Here is a 23,851-nt window from a genome sequence, read left to right as displayed (position 1 = left end):
TCCCTTAGCGGCAGAGTGCACAGCACAGAGCAGATGCTCAACAACTGTTTGAAGGGTGAATCAATGAACCAACATCTGCTCGTGATCTCAGAGGCATTCTTGAAAGACCCTATTCTCCTGGTGAGGATTGTGAAACACGGGTGACAAAAAGGTCCTAAGAACAAGCCGAGGGCAGTTCTCAATCCTCGGAGTATAAACGATAAATCTAGGTAAAATGAAGGTAAAAATGATAGGAGGCAGGAATACTGTCATACACCTAGGATTCCACAATCAGACAGATCCCTCTGCCTGATATGAGCACAGAGTTAACCAGAGGAGTGCCCCTAAGACATTACGCATTTCGTAGTCCAATCTTCCTCTACAAATGCTACCCAGGTTAGGAGAATGAGGGAGGGGCCAGGGTCTCTAAACCTAAATAGACACTCTTATGGGATGGGTAGAACACTGCTGAGCCCCACATGTTTCTTAGAAAAATCCAAATATGATGCACAGTGAGGACTATGATGCACATGACGGGACTTCTGACCTGCAAGGTGCTGATGGTAAATTCTCTTCATCCCCCTGCTACCCATTCCTCCTGCTTTCACCAATGGGATTTTGCAAACCCTATTCATGCTGAGTCTCTTCAATCAGCCTAAAAGGTTTACTGCTACATCATATCCACGTTCCTTCTCCAGAGCAAGCAAACATCCATGATTCAGTTTTCTTTATAATAGATGAATTCCTTCTTGTATATTTCCCACATTCCTAGGAACCGAGTATACACGGCTACATGCAGTTGGGTTTGCGCTGGCACTCTCGGGGCAGCTGATGATGTAGGCCTGAGGAAATGGGGTTCTGGTGGAGCCCAACACTTGGATTAAAGTGCATGACTGGTGCCATTCACTGTCACCAAGGGGACGCAGACTTGATTTCAGAATCTGCTTGTGCCTCAGTTTTCCCTAGAGTAGCAGGTCTCAAAATGTGGTCCAGAGATCCCTCGCAGGCCCCAGACCCTAGCAGGAGACCCACCTGTCGGAACTGTTGCCCTAGGAACACTAAGATGGTCTATGCATTCTTTCATTCTCTTTCTCTCACAGGTATATATGGAGGTTTTCCAGTGTCTTCCTGACCTCTGATGATCATTACTCTGATGCCATGATAGAATGTGTGTATGTGCTTGTGTTTTTAGGTGTTTCTCAGTTCTAATTTCAATGATGGTAAATATAGATGAATATAACCCACATAAGCAAAAGATGTTGGGGGGGATCTTCATAATTTTTAAGAGTGTACAGGGGCCCCGAAGCCAAAAAGTTTGAGAACCACTGCCCCAGAGCAGCAAGGTTGGCTGCATTTCTACGTCACTGAAAGTAGGAAGTGGAAGAAAAATATTTGGAAGGCCTTTCTGAGAGTAAGTTACCAAGAGTAAAAATAAGTACATTTTCAGAGTTTTATAACAAGAGTGTCACTGTGACATTTTAACTGCAAAATGTTCTCTAGGTTCTTTGAGGTGGAAAAAAACAAGTCTGGTGAAAAAAGCAAAAGTACTAATATTTTCAATAAAAGCAATACGTCCTAAATATACTAGTGCCTGTCTGAAGGTTTACCAATAATCTGATTTGCACTAGCCTCACCTTAACACCCCCAGACTGTCCAAAAATTGGTTCCATCTCTGAGAGTGTGAAGGGTGTGCAAAAACAGTTAGAGGGAGAGTGGCTGAGAGCAGGTTCACACTATTTATGGAGAGGGAAGGGAGAGCCTCTGAGGCTTGTAATTTTAAATTTAACTGCAATCTTGAGATTATCAGTGGATTTCGATTACCCAGGCTACAGAATCTGGATGAGATTATCAACAAGAAGCACTTTTTTTTTTAACATCTAAACAACATCACTGGCCAAAATAAACAGATAGATGAAAGACGCCATTTCTTCTCGCTTGGACACCAATTCGTCCATCACTTCTGATTTTCCCCTTTTCAACTTCTTTACTTCCTTACTCACCCCTCACATAACATGGATGCTGTTTTCTCTCCCCTTCTCACCCCCAGCTAGGTACTGAGGTGTTTGAACACATGGCATCATTCAGATGACGAAAAGGCATATGACAATGGCCTCCATTTTTCAAACAGAACAACTTAGAGATAATGTCCACTTTCCCAGATCAACATGACCAATTGGTGGTCAGGCCAAAACCAAGATGCTTCCCACCCATACCAGAGCAGGGGTCCCCTGAATCTTTGTTTGAAGAGGCACAGGCTAGAAGCTGATGGTGGTGGAAAGAAATGGTAAAGGACCTTCTGGAGACCCTTTAAGAGAAAGAGAGAGCTCCTGCTCTTTGCAACAGTCATTTCTAGGAATTGCCTCCTAACTCTAAATCCCATATCCAAGGACATGAATTTTCTTCATTAAAATAATAATAGTAATAGTAATAACGGGTAACTCAAGGAGAGGTCAATAGCATGTCACCAACAAGAACAGTTTCACCAGTTCAAGGCTGAGACAGCTAAATAACGGAACGTGAACTACCATCTTAAGCCCGGCCACTTCTCTACAGCCTGCTTCCATCTTCTGTGCTATAAATAATTCAGAGTTTTCTTTTTTCTTAAATATCACAAAACCAAGTCGGAATCTTTATGTGAAGGATTCTGCTGTGTCCCTCTCTCCCTCCTCCTCTCCCTCCCTAGCCAGCCCCGGCAACTCCCAGGAGAATGACCCCTCAAGCTTTAACATTTATTCTTTGACATTTCAGACTATTTGTTAGGCAGAGCTGCCTTCTTGAGATCAAAGTCGGAAAATCTCGCCGAGAACTCCCGCTTGGGCCTGTCCAACTGTGACAGAGAGGGTCTGTTAACCCCCAAGCATCGCTTCCTTCCTCATCCAAAGAAATTCACTAACCCCCATCCAGAAGGGATGGCTGTCAGTCTCATCCTCCCCTTGCTTTCAAGCCTCCTAGCCCTTCAGGAGGGGGCAAAGGTCGCTCTTCCCATGCGGTACACCAAGACACTCAGCAGAGAGGGACGGACCCATGAACCAAAAGATGCCCCCGCTAGGAGGCAATAGTGACTCATGAGGACATGACATTTGGGACACCAGTCTAGGTAGGGTCTTTTACCTGAGGAACAGCAAGCTCAGAACCAAATGTGGAACAAGGGAAGGCAACTTACCCCACATCATTTTGCTAGTGGTAGGGCTGAGCCTGGGCTCCAGGTCTTCCTTCCTGTGGCTACCACTAGATGACGTCACCTCCACCAGCCTGGCAGGGTGGCCAGCTTTGGTGCTGAAGTCTTAAGCTCTTATGTGAAACGACTTACCATTTTCTTCTGAGACATCACAGTGAAGGTTTCCTGCTCTTCACAAGAGTACCTACCCAACAGCTTCTAGAATCATTCCTGCCTCTGTGCAACGCAGAGGGCAGAAGCGGGGGACTGAACCTACAGTGGCAAAGGTGTCAGGGTGAGCTTGTTCATCTTGACATAAGAAGGTCAGAGGCTGATTAACACATTCTGCTTGGTTCTTCTTTAAAAAAGCTTCTGGCCGCACCATAACCCAGTGTTTCCTAAAGTGTGTGTATAAGTCTATTAATAGGTATCAAGTGAAGAGCATTCTATATTCAATTAGATTTGGAAAGTGGTAGGATGAAAAGGCTTATTTAGAGCAGGACTTTTCAGAGCTTTTAATATCCTAGCGTGCATTGTGAATCTACAAGAGGTGGCTATACCATACAACATCTTCCAGAGTTATTTGATGGGCTCTTAGCATCTCATAAGACTAAAGGGAAGCATGGCTGTAGGCAAAGAAAAGGCGAGCACTTGATCCTCAAGATGTCATTTATCTAATAACTGGAGTGAGAGAAAAGGTTTCTCAGCAAGGTGGGGATTCAAATTGAGAGAATCATATTGCAGAAACTAATGCTTTGCCCAGAAAACTGAGCAATTCATGTGGGACAACAGTTGGTCAAGTAGTTGACCCAATAAAATTACTAAGATGGCCAAATATCTCAACCTGAAAATGTGCAGTGGGGTTATTCTGGTCTTCTTAAAGACCAGATTGGCCATTGGTTTCAGGGGTACTATGCAGCAATTGCCTATTATGGTACCAAGAAATGCCAAATTGACAGCCATAAAAATTGAGCAATTCCATGAGTCATTCAAACACGGACTCGGAATCTCAATTCTCCCAGGAAGGACATTCTCAGAATATGTTCTATATTGGTGGTGTCTCCTCTGCTCCTCACTGACTGTGGGAAAAAACAGACTCAAGATCTCACAGGCTGGCTCTGCCCCTGGCTCCCTCTGAAGTAACAGGCTTCAGTCCAGAGCTGTGGCCCTTAGATGGGACAACCAGAGAGAGTCACGGATCCCAGCCATGCCCTCTCGGCCAAGCAGAGTTTTCAGAGACTAATGCTCCTAACAAAAATTGCTTTGAGACCTCCTCTAAGGCTCTCTGGCATGTGAGTTTTCTTTCAGAACTAACGGCAAGGGAGTGCTGACACTTTGATGTATACGTAATACATAGGCTGGACTTAGTTAGCACCAAGCCTGTATTATGGAATTTTCCTTCTCGCTGAGATTGTTTGTAGGAGGGCCCTGGGAGAGGCATCAGCATTGGTCGGCCCATGGAACAGAAACCTTAGGACTTGTCCTTCTTGACTTTGGCAGCAGGAGGGCGGGTCTTGGAGACTGCTTGTCTGGCCAGTGCTGAGAAAGACTGGAAGTGAAAGAGCCTTTGTAGGTCCAGGGGTCTCCTGTGGCACGGAGTCTAAACCCTCTGAAGGACTCTCCACGTCACGTGCTCCTGACACCCTCAAGAAGCTGGCTGTGTAAAGTAAATATTTCGCTTGGCCTGTGCAGCTGATAAGGACCGTGTCCCAGATGCTCTAGACAGACATCATTCCTCTAATGGCACCTCTGAACCCTCCCCACAAGCCCACACTCTCTCTTTCCCTGAGAAGTCCATTTGGGGGTTAAGGATCGCATGACATTTGGCCAAAGGCTGTTACAAGCCTTGCAGAGTAAAGAACGTTATGATGCAATTCTAAGACAACAGCACAGGGACCAAAACAGAGCAAAGCTGGCATGAGCTTCAGAGTAAGAGAGTAGGTGGCATTTCAGAGCTCTGTAAAAGAAGTATCATCAGGCCGTATTTGACAGCAATGAAATCACATTGCCGGGGATAGGTGGTTGCCCTTATCACTGCAGAATGAACTTGGGGACAAAGGAGGGAAGGCTGTGTATTTTTAAGGGAAATAGGCCAACTGCTCCAGTGAGGTCCCCAAAGGCAGAACCAGACTTCATTTTGCTACCATGGTAACAGCACATGGGCAGCAGAAACCAGGGAAAAAGAGAACCACAAAGACAAGTCGTCATGGTTAGCTGTCAAGGCCTTGAGCATTACTTACCAAAGTCAGGCTTGGTGGGGTTTTCTGAGCTGACATGATGCTCTGTCCTTTAAACTTTGATGAAGCCACAAGCCAGAGACTGCAACCCTGGAACACATACTTTGGGCAGCCTCACTCCCTTGTCTTCAAAGCAGGGAGGGTTGACTAGCCCTCCAAACTCTCAGACATGACTTAAGGGGTGAAGTAAGAATTGCTCAGTGTCTTTGCCTCTCAGAAAAGCCATGCTCCATTTTTCTTTTTCTTATGCCACATGCCCATCTCTCTACCCTCAGCCAAATCGAAATCAGGTTCATCTACATCGGAGAGTCCTTGAGCAGCTTGCAAGGGATCATGGGAAAACATTGTGATCCTCAGACTGTGAGGGCTGCCTCTGGTACGGTGTAGGAAGTGCATCCATCTCCTGTTTTCTAGGCTTGCAAGTCTCACCAAGGCTCTCAGCCGGGATTTCTCTACCTCTGTCTGTTCCCTGGGAATTCAGTAACTCTGCCTTTCTCTCTACTCCAAATAGTTCCAAATTCTTTCCCCAAATTGACCCACACAGACCTGGTCTTGAGCCCTTTGACACAGAATCTGAGCCATCAGCATCCTCTATGTCCCTGTGGGGTCCGTGCTTCTCAGAGATCCTCCTGCCTCACTCGTCTGTTTCTCTCTTTTGAAGGAGCCAGCATGCCCCAAAGACCAACTCCAGCATCTTCATTTTCCCAAGTTCCCACCATCCCCCAGCCCAGAGCACGCAGAACAGTTGAGCAATGCACTCACAGCCCCCTGGAAGTCAGAGGTGGTGGGGAAAGAAGATCTAGCCCTCTCAGGTACACATGCAGGTATTTCGTGACAGGAGGGGAGAGTGTCCTGATGGAGAGGGACAAAATGCAGCGGAGTCTTAGACTTTATCCCCCAGGCACAAATCTCCCAGAGCAAGCAGAGCTTTAATCCCAAGGGGAAACTGGGGGTCACTTTATGAAAGTTTTACCCACGGAGCAGGAGGAGTTGAGCTTAAAATCCTACCCAAATGGGCCTCAGAATCCTGCTGGAATTTCCAAATCTCCAAAAAAGCAGACAGGGGACCTCATCTCTTGCCAGCACGTACATCTCCTTCAACTCCCTTTTGGGCTCTGGTCCGGTTGAAGAGGGAGTCTTATTTAGCTCAGGAATACATTGTGAGATGCAGGCGGAGGTTTTCTCGGGAGGTGGGAAGTGCAGGGGGTGGTAACAGAATTTCTAAAGGCAAAATGTAGAACGGGGTAACCCAAGGAAACTGGAGGCTGCAGGCAGCTCCGCCCACAGCAACCGGTGTTAGAGTAGGAGTGTGGTGGGCGGGGCAGAGCTGGGAGAAACAGGAGGCGGGTAGAGGCCCAGGTCTCGCTGGACAATCCGGGTGCAAGCCGGGCTCCTCGTTGCCCCCACCCTCCTCACTCCCCCATCATCCGCTCCACTGTCACACCAAGGAGTTTTCCCACTGTCCTTCCTTCCTGGAGGAGCCTCAGAGCAGCAGGTCCCCCCGCCCCCACGCCTCGCTCACTGCTCCCCTCGTTTTGCTCTTCCTTTCAGAGTCACTCTGGCAGCAACGCCTGAGTCTAGCCGGAGCTCAGAGTCAGTAAACGCTGAGGGAACAAGGCCCTCTGCCTAATCCGCATCGGCCTCGGTTCAGGAAACCACACAACAATGAAGTCGCCCCGTATTGATCTGCCCCCGCCGTGCTTTCTCCAAAGCATCACACCCTCCCTAGCGCCTCACTGCTGTCTCTGAGATGCCTCAGGCTCTGCTCAGGCCTGGGCTTGACCTGTGGGAACAGGGCTGAGCCAGGGGACGTGTCACAGCGCATACCCTCTGTGCTGAGCTCACACCTGTGGCCAGGGAGGTGGAGGGGAGCATGTGGCTGCTGGGAGCTTGGCTGCAGAAAGGAATTCCCAGACAAGAGGGGAGAGACAGGGCAGCCCCGAGGCCAGCTTCTTGGGTAACAAACTGAACCTGCTTAGCATCTGTTCCTCTCTTGGGTGCAAAGCATAGGGCTGAGCTCCCACACACAGGAGGTCTTTGAGGCAGGGTGAAGAAAGTTCAAATGTGATGGGGGAGCCACGACCTTCCTGTCTGAAACTGCTCACACTTGCCTGGACCGGGACAGCCTCCCCGACCGTACTGAGGATCAGGCGTGTCTCATCCAAGTCCTCCCTGACATCAAAGACACCCCACTGTCTGTTTGGGAATCTCACCGTATGCAAACCAGGGGAATAATCTTTGACCTAAGACCAACCACACACTTTCAGGCATCCGGGGTCACTAAATGCTAGAACGGGTGAAGGAAGGACATTGCAGACATTTTCTGGGAGTCCTTAAAATCACCCTGTTCAGGTGGTTCCAGAAGAAATTTAGGGATGGCATCTAGACCCAGAGACCCCTGAAAGACTTCTTCATCTCGGGAGAGGGGGTAGGGGGCACAGTGATCATGGAGCCCCCGGGGCTGCAGTCCCCCAGCAGCAGAAGATGGGCTGGCGTCGGGGAGGAGCAGAGCAGCCAAGAGCAGTCCGAGGTCAAGGAGACCTTGTGTCAGTCCTGGTTCTGGTGGTCACAGCTATGAAAGCCCCAGGCACTTACTGACTCTTTCTGAGTCTCGGCTTCCTCGTAGGTGACCGTGCCTTGTTCTGAGTAGGTGCTTCATAAGTTCGACCTAATGATTCTTATTCATGCTCCACAGGTGGACCCGGGCTTTGGTGCTTGGCAACCAATTCCAGGATCCGGCCACGAAACCTAGTGAGAGAGTCAGGGCCTTTCTAGAGCTTGTCCTTGGAAGGCCTCATCTGGTTTCACCATGGTCCTACACAATCTTAAGGGCACAGTGAGTTCCCCCCTCTCCAGGCTTCAGGGACTAGGGTTCAGAGCCAGCGGCCCTCAACTACCCCCTCCAGAATGAAGATCCAGAGAGCACCAGGCAAGCACATAGGATTCACGGCCTGCATCAGCTGGGAACCTGTGCTGCAGGACCAGAATGGAAGCCAGAGTCCAAGGAGGATGCTGTGAAATCCTGTTTGCGCTGCTCCAAACCCCGAAGGTCAGGGAGCTGCAGGTCTTGCTGGGCCCTGAGCATCCCTGGGCAAAGCCGGTGCAGGCCACACGCTTCCGGGCTGAGGTCAACTCTCCAGGTCTACCCTGTGCCAGCTCTGACCATCACAGGGGCTCTGATATTGGGGTAAAGGCCACCAGACTTCAGGGCTCAGCAGGAAAACAGAAAACAGAGTCCTGGACACTAAACATAGCTCTCCTGTCCCAGCCGGGTCCTCCTTCTGCCTGGGCAACTTCCCCATGATTCCCTGCCCTCTGCCATAGGACCTTCTCAACCCCCCTCAGATCTCTTCACTTGCAGCTCAAGGTCTTGTGTTTGCAGGCAAAATAGAAGCCACCAGAAGAACTCCCTCACTTCCTTGTCCCTAAATCTCTAAACACCCATCTCTTCCGCTTGCCCCTGCCACATCGGGAGAGCTCTCCTTCCACGTGGCTGGTGCCAGCCCCTCCTCCTGAGCAACGGGGCTTTTCCCTACCATCTTCTCAGGGGCCATTTCTGATCATTGCCTCTTCTCTCCGGCATCAACAGGCCCTAGGCATCAGAACAAAGCAAAACTCAAACCTCTCTCTTATTAAAAATAAAAATTTTCCTTGAACCTATGTATCCGCATGGTGCCAAGGACAGTCCCAACCCTTGGGGCATCCCTCTTCCAACCCTGGAACCATTGATAACTGGAGGATGCAGAGCTGGGGCAACCCCTACCCAGGCCACTCTAGAGGAGAGGAGCTTGCATTTGGGGTGGGCAGGGGCTCAACCCAAACTAGTCTTAAATGGGAGATTTAGTAAGTGAGAGTAAGTAGAAAAAGTTCCTGACAGCTCCCTGTTGGACTTCCACCTTGAGTTCGCCCACCCGGCTTGTCTCACCTCTATCCCAAAGTAAACAAGCTCCAGCAAAGCCTGCTGAGCCCCAGTGGAGGATCCGGATGCACCCAGGAACCCTCCCCAGCCCCCGACCTCCACTGTCGCTCAAGTCTCCCACGTCCCTGCCTCCTAAAAGAAAGTTAAGGAAGGCATTTCAACCCTTCCAGCTGTCAGGGCCCAGGACCCCAGTGCAGACAGACGTGCCAGCTCATCTCAGCATCCTATTCTCAGTAGGACTCCAGGACCCTTTTGCCTCCTCCCTGCTGGCAGCCCACATGAGACCTGCCATGAGAGTCTGGTGCACCTGAGTGTGTATGTGTGCATGTATTTGTGGATGTGGGTGTGTATAGGGTGTGTCTCTGAATGGTCAGCACGTTGGCCTGTGAGCCCAGAGATCTCTGGGCAAGGTCACTTCCCAAGATCCACAGAGAAGGTAGGAAACCACTCCATCTGAGGGAGAATCCCACTGGCTTGCTGATGCACCAAAGATAAAGGATGCCCCATCCCACTCCCAGACCCCTTATACATCAGCTCTGAAGGCAGCATCTCTGTAAGCCTCGGCTGCCCTGACAACAGAACAGCCCCCCAGCCACCAAAGAGGCGAGGGTCTCAGTGGCCTGAGTTGTGTCTGGAGGAGTCATGCTTGAATCTTGCTTCTGCCTCTTGTGCTATGTGACCCTGGGTGAACCATTCAACCTCTCTGGGCCTCTAATTCTTCCTCAGTAAGATGAGGAAACAGTTCACTGTATGGCTTTCACTTATCTGGAGGGGTCTCAATGGAACATATTGTAAACACCTTTGTGAACAGGACTGAGCTAGGAAACTTCTTTAAAAGAGTAACTGAACTAGGAAAAAAGAAATGTGGGGAGTCTGGAATTTCTATATCTTTAATATTCTTTGCAAAATTGCCAAATAAGAGGTCTGATCCAGTCGTTTCATTAGAAAATAAAGTGTTTATTAAGAAACTATACACTGAACACTCCTATAAGTCTCTGTGGAAACACAACGCCCCATTGTCATAGCACAAGGTGAGGAAAATGACAGAATAAAAGATGCTGGGATGGATGGAGCCTGGGAGGCTGGAAATGAGGTAATGATTTACAATAATTAAAAAACATCATCCTCAAGCTTACTCCTTAAAGCCACACTCGGGAGGAGGCCCTCGGCCAAGGGGTGGGCAGGACACGATGGGGAAGAGCCTGACATGAAGCAATGGGGAGCAGGATGGCGGGGACCTGGAGGGGCCAGATAAACACACACCTCGAGGCCTGGGGAAAACCTGAATCCCAGTGTGATACTCTGGACACTCAGGTGCCTGGGAGGCCACCCCAGATATGGGGCAAGAACTTGGAAAGCTTCGTGTTTTTAAACCCATGGAGCACCTGTAGAATCAACCTGGGAACCCGACATGAAAAATCACCATCCATGGGACCCAGGAAGGAAAATTTGAACGGGGAGTCTTAACTCCCATGTAAATTAACCAAAGGCAGAGAATCTGTGATCTATTGCTGTGCATTGCCACCTCAAAACTTAGTGGGTTAAAACCACCACCATTTTGTCCTAAGAGCTCCCCATGGGAGGCCCTGCGCTCCACGCTCTCCACCATAAAGGGGGCAGCCTGTGCTGATTTCCCACAACCCCACAACGGAGGCACCACGGGTGGGCGGAGCTGGGCCCAGGCCCGAGGTCCACTCAGCCAATGTGGCAGCAAATCTGGGAGAGGTTCAGGTGCTACAACTATGCCTTTCCTATAGAAGCAAGGTTCCGTCATCCCCTCCCCTCTCCCCAGAGGATCAAGTTGAAACTGGGGGAAACAAAGCCCCTCTTTGGGAGAGGGTGGCCATGGAGTAAGGCATGAGTCAAAGCAAGCAAAGTAAACACATATATTGACCAGAGAACAGGAGGACACTTCCACTGGTGCCATGAGAGGGGCTGGAGGAGGCCATTTTTACTTCTCTTCCCCTTCAGTTCATCTTGGGCTTGAAATGGTGATTCCACTGGGTTCCGAAAATTCTCAGAGTCAAGAATAAGTGAAAGTGGGGGAAGAGAGCCAATCCCGGGATCATGGACTAGCAGGAAGGGCCTTGGTCCCTGATTCCCTCGGTCCCTTGCAGTCCTAGTAGGATGGCCAATTCACGGGCAAGACCTCCTGCAGCCAAAGCGTGTCGGAACTGCAGATCTAGGGGCCAAGGAGGAGCCTGGAGAAATCCTCCTCTCCGAGGAGTTTGCTAATGTCACACTCACTGTGAGCCGTTCCAGAGAGAAGAGGAAGGAGGGGGAAAGTGTGTCCAAAAAAAGTATGGTTTTCTCCACCAAAAAAAATATAGAAAATGATTGGTTTCCATTCTTGCCTCTGAGACCTAATCTGGTGCCAATGCTTGGGCCTGGCTCCCCCTCCTCTCACCGCGCCGTCTCCACCTCTGCTTAGTTGCTCTTCCCCACTGGAGGTTGCAGGGCGACGAGGTCACTAAGAGGACAGCCTGGTATCCTAGGGATAGCCCACGCTTCCAAGCAGGGAAAGTGAGGCCGGAGCACGGCTGGACTTCATCAGGCTTTCTTGTAGTGGTTGGATCGTTTTTGGAAAGCAAGAGAATGGCTAATGTGTTTAAAAGATGGTTCCTGCTGCACAGGTTTTTAATTCTCTTTATTGGCTCTAAAGATGGTGGCAGGGGCTGCCTCGGAGGCCAGAAAAAAAAGGAGCACAGTGATGATTGGCGGGAAAGGGCAACCCTGCCGGTGGTCGATGGGGGAAAACACCCGTCTTGGTGGTGTTAAAGGGTGCGGGGGCACCGGTGGCTCATGCAGTTTCTACTTAGCATCCCCGGATCCAAAGAGAACAACGCCTAGAGCTTCCAACCTCTCAGAGGGCCCAGCCTACCAGGGTGACATCAAAACAAGGAGGCTTAAAAGGAGTTTTTAAAAGCCATGACGTCCTTTGCTGAAATAAACATTGACATCCTCAACATAGATGCCATGGTTAAGAGGCTTGGAATGTCCAGGAAGGCTTATTGGATTCAACATAATTTCTCTGAAACCTATAAAAAACAAAAACAAAAAAACAGAAAAACAGAAAAAAGCAAAATAAAGTAAAAAACCAAAACCCCCCAAAGAAGATCAAAACTAGGAGGGGAAGCAGAGAGGGAGCTTAAAAGGCGGGAAGAACTGGCCATACAGATACGGATATATTGGAAACAGCCAAACGTATTCTCAGCAAAAGGGAAGGATAGGAGGAGGGGATTAACTTAAAACCAGGCATGGTCAGAGAAACTGGAAACACTCCATTTTGCTGCGGCCTCCACTGAACCGAGGAAGGGAAGGAAGCAAAACATTTGGGGGCTTGGCCTTGGATTGTCATGCAAGAGGAGGAGCAGCCTCATCTAAGGGGGAGGAGCCCCTGACTATGAGCCAATAGGTAGGTGAGAGAAGGGTCTGCATAATTGCTAGGGTCACTGGGGGCCTATAGGGCAGGAGGAGAATGCTTTCTCTGTTCTTAAATTCCTAAGGGATACCAGAGGGCCATTTCTCATCCTAGGAGCTGGAACCACGTAGACCACCTTTGACCACACCGGGGGTAGGGGTGCTATACTTCAAAAACTACATAAGCTCTTTCTCCTTCACTTTTTCATCTCATTTCATCAGGTCAGTGGAAGGTTTCGGAAATGATGGCTGATCACTCAGCCTTCTCATAATTCTAAGTTTTATAGGGAATGGAATTATCTTGGAGGAATAATGGTGTTGGCTACTGGGCCATGGGCAGGCTCAAGCAAGGAGGGCTTCCATGATAACTCAGCTCCTTTCTGGCCATACCGTGATGGACTGAATTAGGACATCCAGAGATGTGAGTGTTCCTGATCAAATCTCCAGAAGGAGGTTTCTCAAGCAACCTCAGATCAAAATAATGTCTGTCAAATAATGTCTGTAAAGAGTGTGTTTGTTTACGTGTGTGAGTGTGCAGACAAGACAGGAGCAAGCCTATCGTTTCATGAAAACTATGTGTAGACATGTGGAGGGCATAATGGGCGGCTGGATGTTGGAAACATGATGGGGGGAGATTGAACTGGTTGCATTGAGACTTTCCTCCTTTCCCAAACATATTATGATCAAAACAGAGTTGAGTCATCTTGGATGCTGGGAGCCCTCCCTCTTCAGGGAGCGGGGTCAGATTTGTGGAGACAGAGGGAACTTCGCTTGTCTATGACATTATGTTTGGGGGGAGGCTCAATTTCCAGATGAGACGTTTCTGTGATCATTTCCCTGTGCAAACCTGGGACAAGGGTTCTCTTGGGTCTGAGGCAGAAGGGAAGGCCTCGGTCTGGGCAGCCTGCCTGGAAGGTCCATGACACCATTGTTTCTCTCCAGCCCATGGCTCTTCTCTTGCTTCTCCCACATCCCTCCCCAAGGCCCTGTGAAGCCTCCTCCCCTGGAAGTCTCCTCTAACACACGGGATTCTAGTACCAATCCCACACTGGGCGCCTAGTCATCCCTCAGTCTTCTGGGACCTATGGAGACTTAATGAGATCTTAAGATCTTAAGAATCAACATTGGTGGGGGGAGGGGTCTGTACTGCATACAAAGACGTCAAAGGAGGTAACTCACCATGTGACCTTGGGTAAGACACTTCCCCACTCTGGACCTCAGGTTCCTCATATATATAGTGAGTTGATGGGACTAGATGATCTCTATTGTCCTTCAAGTTTAATATCCCATGATTGTCTATGTTTGAAAAGACCCCTGGCAGAAGAGGCAGACATGGGGGAATTAATGGTCAGTATTGAGCCCCAAGCGCAAAAATGTAGGGAAGTATTCTTCTTAAGTGCACAGACACAGAGATCCAGGTGTTCCCAGCTTCTGTACCCACCCTGCTTTCCTTGTAGGGGCACCTGGTTTATTTTATGCACAAAATCTAGATACATTATCTGCTGAATATGGCACAGTGTCATTAAAGAACTGTATAAGGGACAGGGAAGAAAGACTTGCCATCACCATGAACTCCATGCCCCCTTTCCCTAACATGCTTGCTCCCTTCCCCTTTTGGGGCCAGCGCACCCTGAACTCGTGCCCACCACTGCTGGTCTGGATGCCATTCCTGGGACTGGAAGGACGATTCTTAGGACTTGAGTGAGGACCCTACAGGTCCCCAGACCCTCTTTCTGGCACTTTCTCTCCCATAGAAGAAGTTTAGTTAATCTTCAAAAGGGATAACTTGACGAGGGGGAATGAGGAAGAGACGAGAGGGTGTTTTTGGCCGCTTAAAATCTTTCTTGCCTTAGTTGGGGTGTAAACAGTCAGAACAACAAAAGCTGTTGGTTCACTGGAGACCCAAGGACCACAACTCCTATGGAAGAGATATCACCATGGCTTGAGAGTGACATCTCCTTTGGAGGCCGTGTGGCATCCGTGAGCCCTGGAAGGCTCCATGTCAGATCCATTAAATGCAGGGGCCAAGCCTGCGTAAGCCTGTGCCAAGGTCGCCGAAGCTGCCTCCGTGAACATGAGCCTTTTCCCATATGAGCCGGGATCTGCAGTTTGTTTTCTCTGGAACTCTTTCCCAGGTGGAGCCTTTCCAAGATTCTAAATGTTGAAGCCTGATAGCATAAGAGGCACAGCTCCAAGATCCTCCATTCCTCCCCCTCTTCCTCAGAACAACCCTGGAGCAGGAAGGAAAGGCATCTGCCGGGGGGAGGGCAGGGGAGACCAGGACCACCATGGCCACTGACTGGGAAAGGGACAGATGGGCAGAGGGAAGGCCAAAGAGGGGCAAATACACCTGCGAAGAAGGCCTCTCCCACCAGTGGCCCACAGTCCCCCACTGCTAACCTTTTCCTCCATCTGTCAACAGCTTTCCCCAGATTCATCCAGCACCAAGTTACGTGTAGGCCCTCTCTAACTCAGAACACGGCCTGGTCTTCAAGGACTCTCCAGGTATCTATTTCCTGAGAAGGGAGCCAGAGACTCTGTGATCATTTTTTGGAAAGGGAGGGGAGCTAAGCTGTGAAGGAGCAGGCTAGGGGAGATGAGGCGCTGAGGATTGGATGGGAAGTTTGGGAGCCAATCCCACTGAGCTAAAACCTGGTTAAACCTTCAAGGGCAAGTCCTTTAATATTCATTACAGCAAGAGAAGTGGGCTCCTATGGCCTTGCAACATAAAAGATGGCCTAGACCTTCAACCTCTCTGTTTTTCTGACAATCTCCCAGATCCTAACCATCTCTCCATCTCTGGGCTTTCACCCCAGCCCCACTCCTGTGCTCTGGTCTTGAGAGTCTAGAGACACCCGCTTCCAAGCACCTGGCAGGAAGAAGAACATCCCTGCCTCTTCTGCCTACATGCTCTTCATCCAACTTTGGATTCACAAGGCCTTCCTTCTGGTCCCTGCTTCTTCCTTTTGTTATCCGACATTATAATTTTATTATCTAACTCCACAAAGTGGTTTAGGTTATGGCCTTGATAAACGGCCTAATACCAAATGGAGCTCTATTGGATTATTTTCCAACATTTCCTCTTTAAATGTCTTCGTTTGTCATCTTAAAGTTGCTACATCACAGTAACACTTAGCACTCACATAGCATTTGCTGTGAGAAAAGCACTTTATACTCATGAGTGGGTTGAAATACACAGGAGTCCTGGTGCTGAGGTCATGGGTGCTTAATAATAGCAAACCAGAGGCACAAAGCAATTCAGATCTTTGTTCAGAGAGAGAGTGAGAGGAGAAGGAGGAAACAGGATAGATGTCAGAAGTGGGGAGCCTGCTCGGCACCTGACCCCAGTCAGGGGGCATTCTTGACACAGCCTCCCTACCTTTCCCAAAGGGGTAAGAAAAGGTGAAGTGTTTTGATCCGTGCTGCAGGTAGGCATGGGCTAAAGAAGGGAGCCCCAAGCACTGCCCAGCTATACCAGTCCCACCATCAGATGGATCACTGATCACTCCGGAATCCAAAGGTCTATATAACTTAGTGACAGGGCCAGGCACTGCCTACAGTTAATTCAGGATCCCCTAGTATCTTTAAAATGCTGATATCACTAACTGCGTTTTATATGTAGGAAAACTAAGTCTCAGTAATATATTAAAAAAAAAAAAATCCAAGTTCACTTTATGGCAGAGTCTGATATTGACCCAAGCTCTTCGTAACCCCAAAGTCCTTATAATTAACTACTTTGTAATATGGCTTCCATTTGTTGAAAATCAATATCCAGGAAAAGGAGGCTGAAATGGATGTCAAATGGAGGCAGCAGTGGTGGGCACATTCTCCAGGGGAAGAAGGGCTTTAGCTCTAGCTCCTTCGGTAAGGCCCAGATGAAGGGCCAGTTTTCTTTCCTTGTCAACAGCTTCCCTAGCTATGGAGATGAGCATCCCCATCTGGCCCTCCCCCCCTCCAGCAGATGCCCATCTAACCCTTGCCCAGGCTGCTTCAGTTTCTGCACTACTGGCCTGCCACATCCACCACTCCCACAATAATACCCTGCGTGTATTGGGACCTGCCAAGAAAGGAATCCCAACTCTATCTAGACATTGACTCCTTCATTTTGATGTTACTTCTGGGAGTTCAGCTTAGGAAGGATAACAGATAAACCTCATGAAAGAGAGACAATAATGGATTTGGAGAGAAGAACAATTACTCAGAACATAGCCACACCCATAGCAAGAGTGTGGAATATCTGAGAATATTCCTAGGAAGCCAAGCCTGGTGCCCAGAAGAACTCTCTCCCCAGCACCCTTCCCTAGGCCACTGTGTGAACAAGACAGGACAAGAAAGAGTCCATTATGGTAAAGCAAAGCTCCCTCACAGATGTCTCTTGCTTTGTTTCCTGCCTGTATGGTGCCCCTCCAAGGTCATGGGAAGAAGGTCACCAAAAAGTCTTAGTGGTCCCCAGGGTATGGCTATAGTTGCTCTGTTCTGAACCTTTGCCTCCTGATGTGCCTATTGCTTTTTCCAATCTAAGTTCTTTCTTCTCCTTCCATCGGACTCAATAGAAGCCTGGTGGCACTAACCCAAGTGCCAGAGACCCAAATGCCTAGGCTTCCTGGCCCACAAACTAGCTTGCTTAAGACTCTCAGATCTTTTCCTCTGTTATTCTGAGGTTGCAAACCTAACCTACAGGCCATATGTGGCTCTAGGATGTGTTTTTTTTCAGAATAAATGTTCAGTTTCTTAAAAAAATTTTTACTTAGTTGCCAACATTTAAAACTTGAGAGATTTCACATTTAAAATATCCCTGTTCTAGCTTCCCTTGAAAATCCAAGAGTTCTGGCAATGCTGGGCCAACATTTCTACTCAGTGATAATCAGCTAGAATGAAGTGGCGACCACTCTATTTAGACAGGAAGTGTGTTTTCCAGTTTGCCATATGCCCCACCACTCCTTATTATCCTCCACCTGGCCCCTTTGCTTATTTATAATACATACATGGTTTATCTTAGCATCTGAGTTAAAAACTTTACAGTAAACATAAAGCCAGCAGGTTTTGAACTGTGCACTAAAGATCAGGGAATGCCAGCTCAGCAAGCCTCAGGGACTGTCCCTATAATGACCAAACTTAGGCTCCCTCTGGCCATGTTAATGATTAGAAAGAAGGGCTGGAAATCTACATTAGAGGGACAAACATATCTCAGACTGAACTGTATGGGTTAGGGTGCTTTGTGTTTGGAAATCAGGTTCCCAACAAGAGAATATGCTGGAGACAATTTACAACACTGCTGTTGGGGGAGAAGGTGGCATTTGTATCATCAGCTGACTGTGCCTTCCACATTGCTTGACACATGTAAGGCACTTGACCAAATCTTCTCAAGTGCCAGACATTTTTTTTTGGGTGGGGGGGTGAGGAAGATTATCCCTGAGCTAACATCTGTGCCAACCTTCCTCTATTTTATGTGGGATACCACCACAGCCTGGCTTGATGAGCCATGTATAGGTCCATGCCTGGGATCCGAACCCGTGAATCCAGGGCCACCAAATTGGAGTGCATGAACTTAACCACTACCCACCGGGCGGCCTCCAGTTGGACTCTTTAACACAGCTATTATATTTCATGGGGCACAATCTGACCCAAAATATTCTCATATCCCTATAAAAACAAACATGCGATAAGGGTTCTATAAAATATTGAAATGTACTTGGAACTGAAATGTCCCTCTTGTATACTTCATGGCTAAGAGTGTTGAATTGAGATCCCTGAGTTCAGTACACAGTACCTCTTCCTGCAAAGTCGTCTCAATACTGCTGGGAAAATCAATAATAAGACTGCACTGGTCCACGTGCCAAGTCTGGTTCCAGCTGCATGCACATGCTCCGAGGGAGGGGGCTGAGGCTGAATGTACCCCAAACGTGATTCAGCTCATGGAGTCATGCCCACGGGAAGTCACAGTGAGAGGGCATCCATGCCCAGATGAGATAAAAGGGCAGGGACACTGAGCTTCTCAGACAAAAGTGAAAGGCTCCTCCCTGAAGGAATCTTGAAGACTCTTACGACTCCCCTGGGGGTAATTTCAAGGCTCACTCTCCAAAGGAGGAGGATGTGCCCAAGGGGCTTTGCCGTTGGTACCTCTAAGATTGTCCCAATGATAAGGTGAGCTTCGTTTAAAGGAGTCAAATGTTAGAACCAGAGAAAAGGAAATTCCTTGCACTCAATGACATGGAGGAAGTGACCTCTTAGAATCAAAATACTCCATGTGTCACGGAGTAAAATTAGTCTCATGGCAAAATCTGTTTACCATTCCAAAAATTAACCATATGGGGAACAATTTGTAATCCTGGGACATCTCCTCCTGGTTAATTGAGAAAAGAGAGAGCCTCAGGTGTTAATAATTTTATTCTGTCTTCATTCCCTCTCTGCACTTCAAAATGTTTGTCTTTCTATTCTGCACACTTTTTCCTGTCTTGATTCTTTCTACACTTTTCAAACGTTTGAAATATCTGAAATATCAGAAAAGTGTACAGAATATCAAAACTATGTGCCCATCACCCAGTATTAACAATTTACAATATTTTGATATCTACTTTCCAAATTTTTGAGAGAAGTAATACATTACACCTCTGGTTATGAACCCACATGAGTCCATGCAGGGTCCTGTTCCTGCTCTCATCCGTCACCAGAGGTGACCACTGTCCTGAAATAGATGATTATCATCCCAGGCATCTTTTAGTAATTTTTCTACATAGGTATATATCCATAAGCAAGTTATAGTATTGTTTTGCCTAAGTTTAAACTTTAAAACGAGGGATGTTTTCTAGATTTATCCATGTTGATACATGTGCCTCTCGTTCAGTAATTTTAACTGACGTAGTCCACCGTGTGAATATACTACAAAATATCTCATGTTCTACCAACTGACATTTATTTCCAGTTAACATTATTCCAAAAAAAGTTGCAATAAATATTATTATGCAAGTCTCTTTATGGGCATGCGGGAGAGTTTCCCTAGGGCGGCCGTTGGCAAACTTTTCCTGTAAAGGGCCAGATCGTGAATATTTTAGGCTTTATACACATCAGACAGTCCCTGTTGCTACTAAATTCTGCCATTGTAGTCTGAAATCAGCCAGACAGACAACATGTAAACAGAGGAACGTGCTCCAATAAAACTTCATTGACTAAAATAGGCGGAAGCCAGATTTGGCCCTGGGCCCACGGGCCACCATTCGCTGACCTCTGCTCTAGAGGCTTGTAACTGCTTAAAGTGTGGGCGTGTGGACCAGCAGCATCAGCATCCGCTGGGAGTTTGGTAGAAATGGAGACTCTCAGCCCCCACTGAATCCACATCTGCATTTTAACAAGCTCTTCAGGTGATTTCGATGTAGAAAAACATTTGAGAAGAATGGGTGTAGAGGATATCCCTATGATTTAGTGTATAGAAAGCCTTCATGGTATTGCTAAATGTTTCCGCCAAGTAATGGTACCAACTCATATTTCTGTAATCACTAAATGGATGAACTTCTTACCCTGTATCCCAGTATCTGATAATATCTGATGAGTGGTAGATGTTCTCTCCTTGTAGTTTTAAAGTGCATTTCTCTGATTACCGCTGAGGTTGCACATCATCTCGATTGAAATTTCTTGTTCTGTGAACTGTCTATTCATATCCTTTCCTCATTGTGTGTATGTATTATATATACATGTTATGTATATATGTGTGTGTAATATATATATTATGTATAAATGTGTATGCGTGCATATAGATTATATATAATTATCATTACATATACATAATATACATCCGTGCATACATACACACATATATATATAATGTGCGTGTACATCTATATGTTGTTAGTCTTTTCCATTTGTGGAAGTTTGTTATTTATTCCGTATGAAAAGTCTGTCTTGGATACATGCATTGGAATTCTGTTCTCAGTCTATGGTTTATCTTTTAACCTTGTATATGGTATCTTATATAAATTTGTTTTTAAGTTAGTGTAGCCAAATGCATTCAACCTTTCCCTTTATGTTATTTAAATCTATATCTTAAGATTTTCCCTGCTCAAAGTCAAAGGATGTATTCCTTTCCTTTAAAAGTACTACATTTAACAATCTCCCTTAGAAAAGAACTCCAAATAAATGATGTAAAGACTTGTCACTCAAGGAGGTGGACCTTAACCCCCCACCTTGCGTGTGTGCTGTTTATCAGCTTCCTTCCAAAGAGTATGGCAAGGGGAGAAACCTAACTTTACAGTGGGGAGCCCTGGCAAACACCGTCTCAGCCAGGTGATCATGGTCAGCACCATCAGTGAGGTCACGTGATGAGCATATACTCTTGACACGATGTGATGAGGCTGGCGCTCGCCTCTGCGGTCTTCTTGCCCAAAACCACGACCCTATCTGACAAGCTCAAACTGGGAGACGCTCTGTATAAAGTCTGAACAGTGTTCCTCAAAACTGTCAAGGTAATCAAGGACAAGGAAAGTCTGAGAAATGATCACAGAATGGATGACACTAAGGAAACACGGTAACTAAATGTAATGTGGTGTCCTGGATGGGATTCTGGAAAAGAAAAAGGACGTTTGAGGCAAAACTGGTGAAATCTGAATTAAGTACTGAGTTTGGTTAATAGTAACGTACTGAAGTTGGTTTCTTAGTTGCGACAATGTATCATGGTGATATAGGATGATTACAAGGGTGAAGGGCATAGGGAGTTCTCTGTACTATTGTTGCAACTTTTCTGTATATCTAAAACTATTTTAAAATAAAAAACTTATTAAAAAAAAAGTTCTGCTTTTAGATTTCACCCAGAATTTATCATTTATTTTGCGACTGGTATGAGGTAATAATATAACTTTATTTATCCTCATGTGGCTTTATTGAATAGTTTCTCCCTTTCATACTGACTTGCAATGACACATCAAAAATATACACAGACCCACATATCTATCCATCTGTCTATTTATTTTTATATCTACATACATATGCATGTATGTTTTCTGAGTGCAAAAGAATGATTATGCTTTGACCTATTTGTCTCCTCTGTCTTAATTATAGTAACTTTATAAGTCTTTTTGTCTACTAGAGCAAGTCCCCTCAATCTTTATCTTTTTTAAAAGAAATACCTTAGTTGTTCTTTGTCTTTCATTCTTCTATAAAAATTACACAGTAAGCTTATCAAGCAAGTGTCTTCAAAGACTCTGCTGAGATTTTTATTGGGAGTGTACTTAATTTATAGACTTGGGGGAGAGCCAACTTCTTAACTACACTGGTTCTTCCTATTCATGAACAAGATATACACTCATTTACTCATTCTTCTTTTATACTATTAATATTTCATATTCTTCCATAAGATGTTGCAAAACCTTTGTTGCATTTATATTTTTTAACCTCATTTTTTTCGTTTTATTTCATTTTTGCTCTTGTAAATATGATTTGTTTTCAGTTAACTTTTCTAATGGTGTTTAGGGAATATATTGATTTTTGTTCATTGATCTTGTATTAGTAATTTTGTTGAACTCTCTAATTAGTTCTATAATTGCTTTATAAATACCTTTTGATGTTTCATGTCTGGCTATCATATCTTTCCACTTCTTATATTTCATTTCTTGTCTTATTGCATTGGTTAGGATCTCTAGAACTTTGTGGAATAAATGCCATGATAACAAGCATCCCTTTCATTGTTTTTTTCCCCAAAGATTTCATCATTTTGAATTATAGTTCATTTTGAGTAGGATGGGTTTTTTCTGGTTTTTCTTTTTTTTTTTCTGTTCCTTTTTTGCTCAGTTATCACTGTCTAATGTTTTTGTTGTTGTTGTTGTTGTTATTGCTGCCCCTATCAAGATTCCTAGAACGTCAGTTCCAAACCCATCCTATAATGATGGCTAGGACTCCTAAAGGGTAATGCTATTTTAAAAGAATAAGCTTATTTAAAATAAAAAGTTCTACTTTTAAATTTCACCTAGAATTTACAATTTATTTTGTGACTGGTATGAGGTCATAATATAACTATTTTTCCTCGTGGTTTTATTGAATAGTTTCTCCCTTTCATACTGATTTGCATTGGGATATAACAGAACAGTCTTCAGCTAGTTGTGTGGCTTAAGTCAGTTCATCATCTCAAAGGCTCCATCTTTATCCAATCTCCCCTACTTCCTTGGGCTCAGAGATTCCTATTAGCTGTGATGTCATATAGGGGTTCACAACATTCTTTTTTCAGACTCTTTTCATCAATGTGGAAGACATTCCCCAGCCTACTGCTTCAAGTAGTGACTCTATGTCTGATCCCCTGACAATTTGGAGCACACATAACTCTGCCAAACCATCCACAGATAAATTCTTGACCTTACATTTTGCCTCCAGACTTGGAGCAATGAATGAATGTAGTTCTGCCCGTCAACCTTTCATTTCTGTATTGCTTCTGGTCCATCAGGTTATTTATCTTGTTTTTAGGTCCAGCTATGTGTTCTTATATTTTTATTTCATTGCTATATGTTTGGAGCAGAGGAGGTGCACTAAAGCATGAACTCACTGTGCAAGCTTGACTACAGTCCAATTATTTTTCCTTCTTTATACATTAGAGAAAAATGTATTTTCTTTGTTTCCTTAACTAGTACCTTCAACCCTATCTCCAACTTCCTTCTTCAATTATTTCCTGTCTCTCTAGCATCTTCCATCAATCACGTTCTATTCCCCTTTCTACAGAAATCAATATATGGTCACTTCTGTCTTTTAGTATGTGTACATGTGCCAAATCCATGTATGCCCATATTCCCCGTCTCTCACCTGGTAAAGGATGGAGTAATGTCCTCCACTTTGCCAAACCATTTGCTATCATCCCATTTCCTTAGTTCCTTTGGGTACAAACATTTTGTATGATTTGATTCCACTATAACCTCCACTATCTCACAGATCATTAATGCTTAATTTCTCATAATCCAAGTTCTATTCCTTCCACAGAAACTGCCCTCTTGAAAGTCACCAATAGTTACCCCATGACCAGATTTTATCCATTCCGCTTCACCTTGATCATTCCACAGAATGTGGCATCTTGACCACCCCCATCCCCCATGACACTTATAACACTGTGTCACTCCAGTCATCTTTCTACCTTTTTACTCCCCTTCTTTCTGCTGGCTTCTCTTCCTC

At 46.1% G+C, this 23,851-nt stretch overlaps 1 protein-coding gene across 8 annotated transcripts in view; it reads right to left on the bottom strand.

Annotated features, from left to right (window-relative positions):
- The window catches only part of NTRK3 (neurotrophic receptor tyrosine kinase 3), a 367,286-nt gene that overhangs the window by 90,305 nt on the left and 253,130 nt on the right, over positions 1–23,851 (bottom strand). For 2 of the 8 annotated variants that reach the window (XM_070495638.1, XM_044761574.2), the window contains 2 exons: positions 13,892–14,026; positions 10,232–12,330 (listed from right to left, as the gene is read on the bottom strand). The exons of 4 other annotated variants lie outside the window; for them this stretch is intronic. In XM_070495638.1, the coding sequence (XP_070351739.1) occupies positions 12,212–12,330; positions 13,892–14,026 (254 nt within the window). In that variant the 3' untranslated portion in view covers positions 10,232–12,211. Of the gene's footprint in view, positions 1–10,231; positions 12,331–13,891; positions 14,027–23,851 lie in introns of those variants that run through there. 2 more of the 8 variants (XM_070495644.1, XM_044761575.2) reach the window with 1 other exon arrangement.

The sequence above is a fragment of the Equus asinus genome, chromosome 2 (genome assembly GCF_041296235.1).
Source record: "Equus asinus isolate D_3611 breed Donkey chromosome 2, EquAss-T2T_v2, whole genome shotgun sequence".
NCBI lineage: Eukaryota > Metazoa > Chordata > Mammalia > Perissodactyla > Equidae > Equus > Equus asinus.
The sequence above is the reverse complement of the archived record's forward strand: the minus strand, read 5'-3'. Positions and strand labels throughout refer to the sequence as shown.